Source organism: Pyrus communis, chromosome 16 (genome assembly GCF_963583255.1).
Source record: "Pyrus communis chromosome 16, drPyrComm1.1, whole genome shotgun sequence".
Taxonomy (NCBI): Eukaryota; Viridiplantae; Streptophyta; class Magnoliopsida; order Rosales; family Rosaceae; genus Pyrus; species Pyrus communis.
In genome coordinates, this window is record NC_084818.1 from 6,125,681 (window position 1) to 6,138,973 (window position 13,293).

The window sequence follows — 13,293 nt, forward strand, 5'->3', positions numbered from 1 at the left end:
ATTGAAATTAAAGGTCAAATTTTAGCTATATTTGGTAAAAAATCGACACTGAGTGTACCCACCTAATCCAGCGCAATTAATATACTGAAAACTCCATTGCCATCTGCTTAACAAAAACCCAGCAAAGACTCCAGCATTCCTTTCTATGGCATTCCGAAGATTCACACTTTGCTGGGTTTTCCTCCTCTTTCTCCCAGACCCAGCAAAAACCCAGCTCGACCAAGAACTCTACTTCAACGGCTTCAATGGTGTCGCCACCAGCAGCAACATAAGCTTAAACGGCGTCGCATCAATCGAGCCCAACGGCATGCTAAAGCTCACAAACGACACTCCCAGAGTCCTCGGCCACGCCTTCTACTCCGCCCCATTTCGATTCAAAAACTCCACCGACGGCAAAGCCTTTTCCTTCTCCACCTCCTTCGTCTTCACCATCGTCCCTGAGTACCCAAAGCTCGGCGGCCACGGCCTTGCCTTCATAATCTCGCCATCGAAATCTCTCCCGGGATCCCTCCCCAGCCAGTACCTCGGCATCTTCAACGCCACCGTCGTCGGCAACTTCGCCAACAGCATCTTCGCCGTCGAATTCGACACCGTCCAGAGCTTCGAATTCGGGGACATCAACGACAACCATGTCGGAATCGATATCAACAGCCTGGCCTCCAACAAATCGACCCCGGCGGGGTTTTTCACCGGTGGAAATTCGACGAAAGAGGACCTCAATCTCAAGAGTGGGCTGCCGATCCAGGCCTGGGTCGATTACGATTCGGTGAAAAATCAGGTCACTGTCATGCTTTCACCGCATTCGATCAAACCCAGATCCCCGATTTTAACATTCGATGTCGATCTTTCTCCAATTTTGGAAGATTTTATGTACATTGGGTTCTCTGCTTCGACCGGGTTGCTCGCCAGCTCCCAGTACGTCTCCGGTTGGAGCTTGAAGATGAACGGAGAAGCCAAGTCTCTGGATTTAGAAGCTTTGCCTAAACTTCCCGGCCCGAAAAAGAAGCAATCGTCAGCGTTGATCATTGGCGTTTCTGTTTCCGTTCTTGTTTTTTTTATCTTGGCCGTCGGATTGGGGTTCTACATTGTTCAGAGGATCAAGAACGCGGAGGTGATCGAGCCGTGGGAGCTCGACATTGGGCCCCATATATTCAGATACAGCGAGCTCAAGCAGGCCACCAGAGGGTTCAGGGATAAAGAGGTGATCGGGTTTGGTGGATCTGGTAAGGTTTACAAAGGGACATTGCCGAATTCAGAAACCCAAGTGGCCGTTAAGCGAATTTCGAACGAGTCGAGGCAGGGTCTGCAGGAATTCGTGTCGGAAATTGCCACCATTGGCCGTCTCAGGCACAGGAATTTAGTGCAGTTGTTGGGGTGGTGTCGGCGGCGCGGAGATTTGTTGCTTGTGTATGATTTTATGCCTAATGGGAGCTTAGATAAGTACTTATTTGAGAAGCCAAAAGCAATTTTGAGCTGGGAACAGAGGTTCAAGATAGCTCAAAATGTAGCTTCTGGCTTATTGTATTTACATGAAAGTTGGGAGCAGACTGTGATTCATAGGGACGTAAAAGCAGGAAACGTGCTTTTGGATTCTGAGATGAATGGAAGGCTTGGAGATTTCGGTCTTGCTAAATTGTATGAGCATGGAGCAAACCCTACAACAACTAGGGTTGTTGGGACACTGGGTTACCTTGCTCCCGAGTTGACTCGGACCGGAAAACCGACTCCGAGCTCGGATGTGTTTGCTCTTGGTGCTCTGCTGCTGGAGCTGGTGTGTGGGAGGAGACCCATTGAGCCAAAAGCCCTGCTGGAGGAGCTGATATTGGTTGATTGGGTTTGGGAGAAGTGGAAGGCTGGTGCAATTCTTGAAGTTGTGGACCCCAGATTGGGGGCTGAGTTTGATGATCTGGAGGCTGTGGTGGTGCTGAAGCTAGGGCTGATGTGCTCAAATAATACCCCCAAGGCAAGGCCCACAATGAGGCGGGTGGTAAGGTACTTGGAGGGTGAGGCAGCGCTGCCGGATGGAGTGGCGTCTCCCGGGGCTTATGATGGGAAGAAGGGTGGTGGGTTTGAGGATTATGTGCATTCTTATCCCACATCATCAGGTTGTGAGAAGGCAAGTGCTTGGTCCTGTGATGTTGCGGATGTTGATTTTGAAGGCGGTTCTAGGTCACCTCCTTCAGTATCTGGTAGTCGTAGATATGGTAGTGACGGGTACCCAAGCTAGCGGGGATTCTAGCGTGTAATGGGGGATTTATCTGCCGTGTCTCTTTCTCTCACATCAAGTCAGAGATGGAGACAGGATGGAAGATTCCCAGCTACGCTCAAGTTTTTTCTATGTAGCAGTGACAATCCCCTCTTTTTCCCTTTTGTATTTTGCTTGTTTCTCTTCCTTTTGTATGATTATAGTTGTGTTAGTATTTTTGCGTTGATGTATGTAAACTTGATTTTTGTGACACACCTTGTTGGATTGTAACTTGTAAATATATTTCGGTAAATGATGTTTTTTTGACCTGCATTTATATCTTCCTCCTTCATCTTTGAAATTCATTGTGTTTATACAAGTCTTCTCATCATTGATTATATCTTACTTGACGTTAAAGATGAGGTTTTGTATTAGATTGTAACCTCCCTCAATTTCAGTGGTATAAAATCTCTTATATATAAAACCAGGGCCCTAATTTGGGGTCATGGCTTCAACAAAATAATTAGGACAAAATTGCCCCTCAACCAAAAATATCCAAAAGCAACCCAATATAATATATCAAATAATATAGGGGTAATTTGGTCATCATAAAATATAATATAAATATAAGCGGAAAGAGAGAAAAGAATAAAAAAATGGAAGGATGAGTGAAAGTTGATAGTGCCCAAGTGAAGTGGAAAGAAAAATATAATAAAAAAGGCAAATCATGAATATTATGTTCAAAACATCTTAAGAGGTGCATAATGTCGGTGATAAATTAGTAAAGTTATTTTATTTTTTATTTTTTTATTTTTATTTATTTTTAATTAGTACCTTACAATAGGCTAGCAATAATGTGATTCAATTAGATGTTGTGAATAATGATTTTGGTGTCATCAAGCCGTTCAAAACATCTTAAGAGGCGTGTAATGCCGATTATAAAAAAAAAAGTCTTTCACATGCTGATAATAATGTGAATAAATTAGTTGTCAAATGATATTTTTTTTTTATAACAAACGATATTATCTACACTAAGGGAAATGGTGTAATACCCCGTATTTAAAAAAAATGGTTATATAAATGTGCGTGCACTTACTTATATCTATTTCAAATGTGATGATTTTTTTTTTTTGGAATTTTGTTTTATATATTATTAGCTATGCGCGACTTACATGTTTTGAATGTATTTATATGCATAAATTGACAAAAGGAAAGTCAAATATTTGAAGTAAATGAATCATTGTAAGGCCAATCTCATCTCTTCCCCTTTAGTGTAGATAATATCGTTTGTTAAAAAAAAAATTAATAATAATCATTTGGCAATTAATTTAATCACATTATTATTCGCGTGCAAAAGACTTTTTTTGATAACCGGCATTACACGCTTCTTAGGATGTTTTGAACTTGTTTAAAAATAGAGAAAATAATATTTAATAAACAACTGATCGAATCACATTATTGCTAGTCCGTTATGAGGCTAAGTCCACCCCTTCCCCTTAGTGTAGATAATATAGTTTGTTACATAAAAAATAAAAAAAACAATCATTTGACAACTTATTCAATCACATTATTATCCGCGTGTGAAAGACCTTTTTTATATCACGTGGGCACTATCAACTTTGTCATTTGTTTATTATTTTCTCTCTTCCTTTTCATTTTTGTATTCTTTACACATGAGACGAAAACTTTGGTGTCACCCACTATGACAAAAGAATTGGACCAAAATGCCCCTTAGCCAAAAAAATTCAAAACCTACCCAAAATCATATTTCAAATTATGCAAGGGTAAATTGGTAATTTGGTTATCAAAAATTTGATCTCCACTATGATGCACTGTTCATCACACCTCCGGCTTTATATATAATAGATAAGTACAAGAACTTGTATTTTTGACATGTAAGTTAGTAGGGATTCTTTCACTACAAAAATATATTTTTGTGCCTAACAAGTACTTTCATACTGAAATGTCTCCAACTAGAGAGGTTTCTATTTTTTTTTGGCATCCTGATCATAATTTTGTAACTTTGTCCAATAACTGTATATCTTATATGTGTGTGTGCGCGCGTATATATATATATGCATTAGTTTGATTGTTAGGGTTTCTACAGACCCTTTTCGTGCCAATAGCAACTAAGTTACCCTTGCTAGCCTTTTTTATCTTTAATTAGTGAAGTGTAAAAGGGTTAGAGAGTTAAGCTCCGAGAGGTGGGAATTTTCTAGTAGAGTTAGCTTGATTTTTCTCCAAAGAATGAGGTGGAAGTTGGTAATTAATAGAAACTAATAATTAGGGTGAAGAAGTGGAGTCTATAGCATGTATATGTTAGTCTATTTGCATGTAGGTGGCAACACTTTGAGGTATTAAAAGTGCTTACTCATCAACCTATAAGAATCTTAATCATTAGGATGATATTCACCACTCTAAATAGAGGAAGATGACAACTTACTGTAGTTAGAACATTTTACGTGGCCTTTGATGATTGCATCCATCTTGCAACACATGTCTCTTTGCCATTTGAACACATCCTATTGTCAATGATTAACTTCACATTTGGTGTGTTTCTATTGGAACACATATTAGGGCTAATGATTAGCTTAACATTTGTTGTTTTTCTATTAGACCACATATCATGGCTAATGATGAGAACAACACTTGGTGTCTTGCTATTGGAACACATGTGCATGACTCATGAAGAAAAGAAGCAAACAAGGTTAATCTAGACGTATAGAGCTTCAAGGGGAAGGAATTCAAGGGAAGAAACACATCACTCACTATATAAAGGAAGGAGGAGGAGAGAGCAAAGAAGGGGGGAAGAAAAGGGAGCAAAACCGTCATTCTCATATCACTTTTCTTACATATTTTTGTCAAGAGTTTTAAGTCATTATCATGTATTCGTAAATCCTCATGACCTAGTGAAATACAAATACCAACACAACATTATTGGATGTAGCCAAATTGGTGAACCACTTAAATGTCTGTATTCCTTTGTATAATTGCAATAAATTTGAGTTGAGTAAACCATTTATTAATAAAACGCTGAGTTTTTAATAGAAACTTAATGGAAAAGGAGGATTGACTCAAGGAGGAATTGGTAACATATTGCTTATCATTTACATTAAAGATTATTACTTTGTTGTTAATATTATGATTATATTACTCTTGTCACTAACAATTTGATTAGGTTGCAGATGTTTTAGAGCATATGATTATTAATATCCTTGTTACATGGCATATACATAAGCATTCTTGTAAAGTAGGAAAAAGAGTTAAGTTGTGTTTGAGATGTGAGGATATTCAAGGGTTGAAGTTTCCCTTGAATATAAAATAATGAACTTTGTATACGTTAGGCGTCGGGGGAAGGGCTTGAGTATACAACTAGTTGATTATAAAATAATGAAATCATGTATATGTCAGGTATCGGGGGAAGGGCTTGAATATACAATTGGGCGTCGGGGGAAGTGCCTGTATAATAAAGTGGAAACTGAGAATTTAATTACAAAAAATTGGGTTTAAGGGATGAACGAGAGTTAACTCATATTCTAAGATATTTGGAGCCAAGCGGTATAGGCATGGTATGGGACGTGCAGGCTTGGGTACCTTAGTTATGGGTTGACGGGTTTAGAAGGGAGTGAGTACATTCATGCATCTCATTGCATACATTTTATGTATTTGTAAGAGCTACTCATTTCAATTATTATTTTAGTTGGTACTTTTGTTATGAATTAATTTTGTATACTAATATTTTATTTCCACTACGTATTCAATAAATTATATGTGGTAAACTCAAGCTTTTATTATGTAAGATTTGTTATATGATGTATTGTGTAATCGTTATAATTTAATTTAATTTTCCACCATATCTTGGTTGTAGAATTTATTTCTATAGCTAAGATGTGGCTCACACCCTAACTCATGAATAGTCTTTATTCTCAGGTCGGGTCATGACAGAGTGGGGGTGGGCTTAGTCTCTTAATGGGTTAGCAATAATGTGATTCAATCAGTTGTTCATTCAATATTATTTTCTCTATTTTTAAACATGTTCAAAGCATCTTAAGAGGCATGTAATGCAGGTTATAAAAAGGTCTTTCACACGCGGATAATAATGTGATTAAATTAGTTGATTGTTTTTTATTTTATTTTAACAAATGATATTATCTACACGAAGGGGGAGGGAGGGGGTGGGCTTAGCCTCACAATGAGCTAGCAATAATATGATTCAATCAATTGTTCATTAAATATTATTTTCTCTATTCTTATTGTAAATTCTATAGAGACCGATTTTATTATGTGAATTCAACTGCTTTAATTGGTTTATGAGGGGTTTCTTCTAGCATGATCTAAGATTATTCATTTACTTCAAATATTTGACTTTTCTTTTGTCAATTTACGCATATAAATACATTTAAAACGTGTAAGTTACGCGTAACATGCCGTGCGCACGTGCATGAAGGCTAGTATATAAATAAATAAAATAGAACATAAAAGACATGAGAAGAGCTTGCACGCTTAATGTCATGAAACATTAGAACATATAAAACCAGTACAAATTCATCTCTTTATTTCTGAATACTTTTACATAACATCATATGTGAAAACCAGGTCACTGGATGGGAACATATAAATCTTTCTAACAATATTTAAATTGCTACAAACCATCTGCTCCTTCTTCTAATTAATAAAGAAAGGGATCCTTGGATCATCATTCTTAGGATTATACTTTCTTGCAGGTAACCTGACCACCCGCCTTTGTGTCAGCTGTCGAGAGGTCAACAAATGCGATACTCTAACACATGCTGGAGCGGGTTTGTCTACAGTAGGTAGACCTGACAATTTCTTTACAACCCGTTAACACAACACAACAATTACACGAAAATAACGGGTTTCGAGTCAACACAATAACTAATAGTCATTATCGGGCCACCTATTAAGAACCCGTTAATGACGGGTTTACACGCGAGTAACCCGTGGGTAACCTATTTTGATCCGTTAAAAAAATTATTTTGATGATTTTAAAGTTAAGGTACTAAAAAACTTACTATAGAATACAACAACATATAAGTTTTTATCATTTATAGTCAAAACTTAACCCTTAAATTCATAAATGTTAGTTTTTACATTATCTTTCAACTATAGCCAAAGAAGTCTGCTATCTACACATCCTATTTTACTTTCACACACCCCTTGATAATTTATGTCTGTTGATCTTTTTCAATTCATCCGATCCGATGACCGAAAATTAAAAAGGTGTGTGAGAAGTAAAATGGGGTATGTGGATATCACAACCCTAACCAAAAATCTGATCCAACTGACATAAATACCCTCAAAATTAAAAACCCCTGTTATTTGAGATTGCCACCCTAAAATTCCATAATCTAAACTAGTCATTCCACGAGATTTTTGTTTTAAACTTTCCACTAGCATATCCATAGAGTCCTTCTGTGTTAACTGGTGAGTTTGGAGCATCCTTTGCTAATAGAAAACTCCCCAACCTATTTCCGAGGCATCTGTTCGAATTATTAAGTAATCATTTGTCTCATGGTAAGGAAAGATCTTGTATGTTTTTATTTTTTATTTTCTTTGATTCTTTTGACGAGGGCTATATCTTCATCATTGAATTTGATATTTCTCTTTAAAAGATTTTGAGTAAAAGGCCTTGCATAGTTTAGTTTTCTTAAAAAACTGTAATAATTTTTTATCTTCTAATTTATCTGGCATTTCTAACATTCCTTTACTAATATGAGGTGTTAGCTTAATTCTCCCACTGGATAAGGATCCTCTCCGGATAAATTATACCGAATCCCCATGATCAAAACATCCTGGCCGTCAGTAATAAATCGTGTGTAAAAATTAATCCCTCACTTCAACACGTTTTCTCCTTCCCTTTTCCTCTGCAATCATTAAGAACCCTGCAGTTTTGAAATCCTCAACAATCATCAATGGATCTACCATCAAATGAACCCTCTCTCTTCTCCTCTGGAAGCTGCTGCAAACACCCTTGCTTCCCAATAACATTAGCCCACCCATACAGGCAAACGCCCTTGCTTCCCATATCCTTCTGGTTCAGGAACTCTATATAAACTACCACGTGAAAACGAGGAAGCCTCGGTGGAATGGAACTCCTTACCTGATTCGAGTTGTATCTAAAGCTGAACTTCGGCAATTTCAGGCAATTCCAACCGCTCTCTCTCCCAGGTGATTTTTGGGGCCTCACGGTTTATTATCTACGACCATGATGTTTTGATCCCGAGGATCTAGAAGTAATAGATCTAGAGACGATTTGAAGACCGTAAGTTAAAACCTAATTGCAAAAAACTAACGCCAATAATATGAAATCAAAGAAATTATGGACGTTAATCCTATTTTTAATTGCTATCCAAATTACTCAAGCATTTACGATTGAGAAGTTGTAGAGGCGGAGCCTCTGCTATTAAATCTCGTCCTCTAATTTTACTATTTAAATATTGCATTCCGTATTGTAGTACTTTGACGCGTTTATATTTACGGTGTAGAATTTTTTTCGAAATTTGAAAAAGGACGAAAATGTTCTTGTTGGGCTACGCGGAGTTTTACGTGGACGCATTTGATCTTTCCATGTTTTGCCACACTTCTTGGCATATTCGGATTGACACGCCCTAACCCCAATATCCCTAAATATCAAGGTAGGCATGTGTTGGCCGACACTCGAGGATGACGAAGCCATTTTAAACACACATATAACAAAAACATTAATTAGAAAGAGATACACAAATGCATAATTGTGTTCAGAGTATACAACTAATCAAGAATAATGTGAAAGAATTATTATGGAAAGGTACAAACCGAGGAATGGAACCTACACAGAGGAGGCTCGAAGATGCCTAAGTAGAAATGCCTTGACATCGGAATTGTGTGCCTCAATTCTAACTCCTGAGGAGACGCGAAACCAAAAAGGTGAGTGGACCAAAGTTTATAATAATATTGATAATATGAAAACCATTTTATTTCTGAACATACTAACCCCCTATTTTGAAAACACATATAATACTACATAATAGGTTTTTCTGAAAACTCTAACATGCCATGAAATGCGTTCGTAAAACATGTACATGTAAAATGATGCTCAATAATGGTGCTATCACCGTCGGAAGGCAAATCCGCAAATCTCATCAATAATGTACTCTCTAGGGGTATCATAGTCACCTGAAGGCAATATCTGTCCATCACCAAATGTGAAGTTGTACAACACTGGGGTTACACCAATGAAGAAACATCGTAGGCTCCATTATCTGTAGGTGAAGTTGTACGACTCCGGGTTACGCAAGAGAAGAAAATATATACATCACACACCGACACTGGTTTTGACAGTGAAACGCTATCCGACACTGCTTTCTGCAGTGAAGCTGGGGGTATGGCATAAATATCATCAACTCCTCATCTGCCTGAAGGCAATACATGTCCATCACCTGAAAGTGAAGTTATACGACACTGGGTTACGCCAATGAAGAAACTTGGTAGGCCCCATCACCCGAAGGTGAAGCTATACGACTCCGGGTTACGCCGGAGAAGAAATGTACATCACATATCCTTAACTATGTCCTATGGCCATAGACATCTACATACCCGTGTTGTGTGGATGTGTTATATGATAAGCCACTAGATACGTACTGAAAACATATCTCAAAAATCTCATATCAAAATCCAGAGCTCTAAGCTCAAAACCTTATCTTATCAATCCATGATAGCACATACTCATAAATCCGTAAAATAAGTCATATTCGTAAATCCCTAGAAAATCCAATCATTTATAATCTTTTGTAAAACGTAATTTCGATAAGTCCTAAATATCTCGTAAAAGCATTTAAATAAATCATAAGTTCTTCAAAAAGCATGAATATAGAAATCCATAAAACATATTAGAAACATGTTCATTTCATGAAATATGCAACGCATGCAAACCTAATATTTTATAAAACCATGCAAGTTAAGAAGGGATCCACTCACAAATATTTTGTTGCCCAGGAAATGCTCGAGCTAGTGAGGATGGAGTCACTTCCCACCGATGCACCTAACCATAATTTGAGATCATTTAGTAAAACTATACCTAAACAATAAAATTTGGGAAAACGGATGGCGAATTCGGATTCAGCACGTCGAAAGACCTAAGGGACCTCGAGTTTCCCCCATGTGTCGCCGCACGAGCCGCCACGAGGAAAGAGAGAGGGATTGGAAGTAAGGTGGTCTAAAACTTTTAATATAAAAAAAAAATTAAAAAAAAAAAAAAAAACAGGTGAATATCAGTTTACTACCCTCAAGTTTCATGGTTTTCAACATTTAGTACATGAAGTTTTTTTCATTCTAAAGTCATACCTAAAGTGTTAATTTTGGGACAGTCTCATACATCTGTTAGTCTGGTTGTCTTATGTTAACTGATGACGTGGTGCCTATGTTTACAATGACTGGATGCCACGTGTCATAAAGGGGTCCATGTGAAAATTAAAAATTCAAAAAAAAAATTTCATGCCCAAATTTAAAATATTAAAATAATATATATATATATATATATATATTTTTTTTTTTTTAAACCAAGACCCTTCATCTTCCCCCATCCAATTTCAAAGTTCTCACCTCCACTCTCACATTCTTCCTCCTCCTCCTCTTATTAATATCCAGCTTCCACACTTCCCTCACCGGTGGCGGTGGGGGTGGTGTTGTGAAATCCTCGCAACACGTTGAAGGCGGCGGGGCAGCTCAGGGAGTCGATCTGGTGGAGCCGGATTCTACAAAAGCACATAACAGCGTCTCGAAATTCCATATGGAATTGTTCCACCGCAGGCATGCTCAAAATTCCATATGGAATGCCAAATCTAACATAAACATATGGAAAACACGACATGAATGCCAAATCTAACAGCAAGCATGCTCGAAATTCCATATGGAATTGTTCCACCGCAACCAATTGACATCTGAGGCACTGGAGGGAACGTTCCAAATGGATTTGTAGCAGCCTAGCAGGTACTAGTTGTACTATTTGTATTGTTGGTACTGGTTGTACAGCTGTAGGGCTTTAAGCAGCAGGAAATTGTCCATTGTTGATATTAAGAGGCTTATTTTGGCTATGTCCCTTAAAACTTTATTTTGATCTCATTTTACCCTTTGTAACTCAAAAATTAATATTTTACTCCTTAACTCAAAATTCTTTTCACTTTGAATTATGAACTATCTGTTCTCCCTGAAACTAATATACTGTCTCCAAAAACATATGTGGGACCCAACACCTCATAAGACAATGCCACAAGTCCAATAAATTTGATTATAAATCTCTATTATGCGTTAACGTTCAACAATCAGAGAATATTAAATTTAAAAGAAATTAAAGAGATGAAAAAAATAAAAAATAAATTGATTAGCCTGGCACACTCATATCAAACCGACATAAGAAATTAATAGATCTAAGTCAATATGGAGTGAATTTTGATTTTTATGGAGATGACTTTCAAGTTTCAGGGGGTAAATGGGATCAAAATCGAGTTCAAAAGGGCAAAGTGAAACGAACTTTGATTTTTAAGGAGTAAAGTGACAATTTTTTAGTTACAAGAAGTAAAGTGAGATTAAAAACGGGTTCAAGAAGATGTAGCCAAAAATAAGTCATATTAAGATATATCAAATGGTCATAATGGGTTCATTTCTTAACCTTGCCCATAATATATCAAAACGAAGCTAGGAAAGTGTAGAATAAGATTATACTTATTTGAAAACCCAATGGTTGCCGGATATGATCGAAAAATGGCCTTAAAAGTGACTGGTCCGTGAAAAAACTAGGGAACTTGCCTGAAAAATGGAAAACTTTAGACGTCCATAACTTTGTCAATTCTTAACCAAAATTGACGATCTATATATGAAAATTCATCCACTCAACGAGAGGAATCCAAATATGGTGGTTAGAGACCTCACCTTGGCTGGAATAGACGAGAAATTGGCCTGGAAAGTCGCAGCTTCAATGGAGGATGTAGGACTTGCAATTGGACTTTGATTTTCAAAAACCCTAGGTTGGATTCATGTTTCTAGGGATGCTAGGAGTGTTTTGATGGTGTTTGTGTTGCAGAGGGAAGAGGGAGACACGGCGAGAGAGAGAGAGAGAGAGAGAGAGAGAGAGAGAGAGAGAGAGAGAGAGAGAGAGAGAGAGAATGTCTGATTGATGAGTAAAATAAAATAAGGAGAATGATTAATCGGTAGGTATGGTAGGTGAGAATGATTGATTTTTAAAGTTGGAAAGATTACTGTAGCAACATTATTCACGTTATAAATTTTCCTCAAATGAATAATGAAAATACTATAGTAATCCAACCGTTTTTCTTCATATGAATAGTAATTCATCAGATTTTTCTTCATATGAATAGTAATCCTTCTGATTTTTCTTTGGATGAATAGTAACGAACTATTAAATTAAAAGTCGAATAACAACGTCCATGTCAGGTTCCACTTTGCCAACATGGGGATAATCGTCAGTTTACATACTCGGGAAGGAAATGACATAAAAAATTAGAGATGGGTCGTCACAGTGAGAATCCTAGAGATCCATAAATCTTGTCTGTTTATCGTTCGGTTAGTTTTTGTCAAGTATTATTTATGTTTAATTTTAAATAAAAATATTTAAAATAATTTCTGATTACATGATACACGATTCACGAATCTCTGGACGAGGATGCATCGAGCAGGAAGAGGACCAAGTCGAGCAATACAAGGACGCAATCAAGCAAGACCAGGATGCGAGCAACGATGGTATTAGCAGTCCGCTGGTTTTCGAAGTGCCTCGCTAAGACCGTTTAGCGATGGATTTAGTCGGGGCGAGTCCACCCTTATCCCATTAAAATTAGTCCCTCTAGCTAACAAACAACATACTACACTAATCTTTAGTCTAGTCTAGTGAGGGTTAGTGAGGCCAAACAAACATCCTCTTAGTGGGTACGGAGGGAGAACATTCCAGGAGCTCACATAAGTTGAAGGCATTTAAGTCTTTCGAAGTTTTTTATTTTTTATTTTTATTTTTATTGAGAGAGATTTTGAAGTTTATTTTTAAAAATATATGATATTTTTAAAATTAAAGGTGAAATTTTAGTTATATTTGGTACCGC

At 37.3% G+C, this 13,293-nt stretch overlaps 1 protein-coding gene across 1 annotated transcript; it reads left to right on the forward strand.

Annotated features, from left to right (window-relative positions):
* On the forward strand, positions 1-2,227 carry LOC137719376 (L-type lectin-domain containing receptor kinase S.4-like). Its single transcript, XM_068458420.1, has one exon. The coding sequence runs from the start codon at positions 146-148 to the stop codon at positions 2,225-2,227; it is 2,082 nt and encodes a 693-aa protein (XP_068314521.1). The 5' UTR covers positions 1-145.
* The last annotated feature ends 11,066 nt before the right edge of the window (positions 2,228-13,293 follow it).

Excerpts from the sequence above, each read along its gene's own strand:
- LOC137719376 (XM_068458420.1), top strand. The coding sequence starts at position 146 with ATGGCATTCCGAAGATTCACACTTTGCTGGGTTTTCCTCCTCTTTCTC.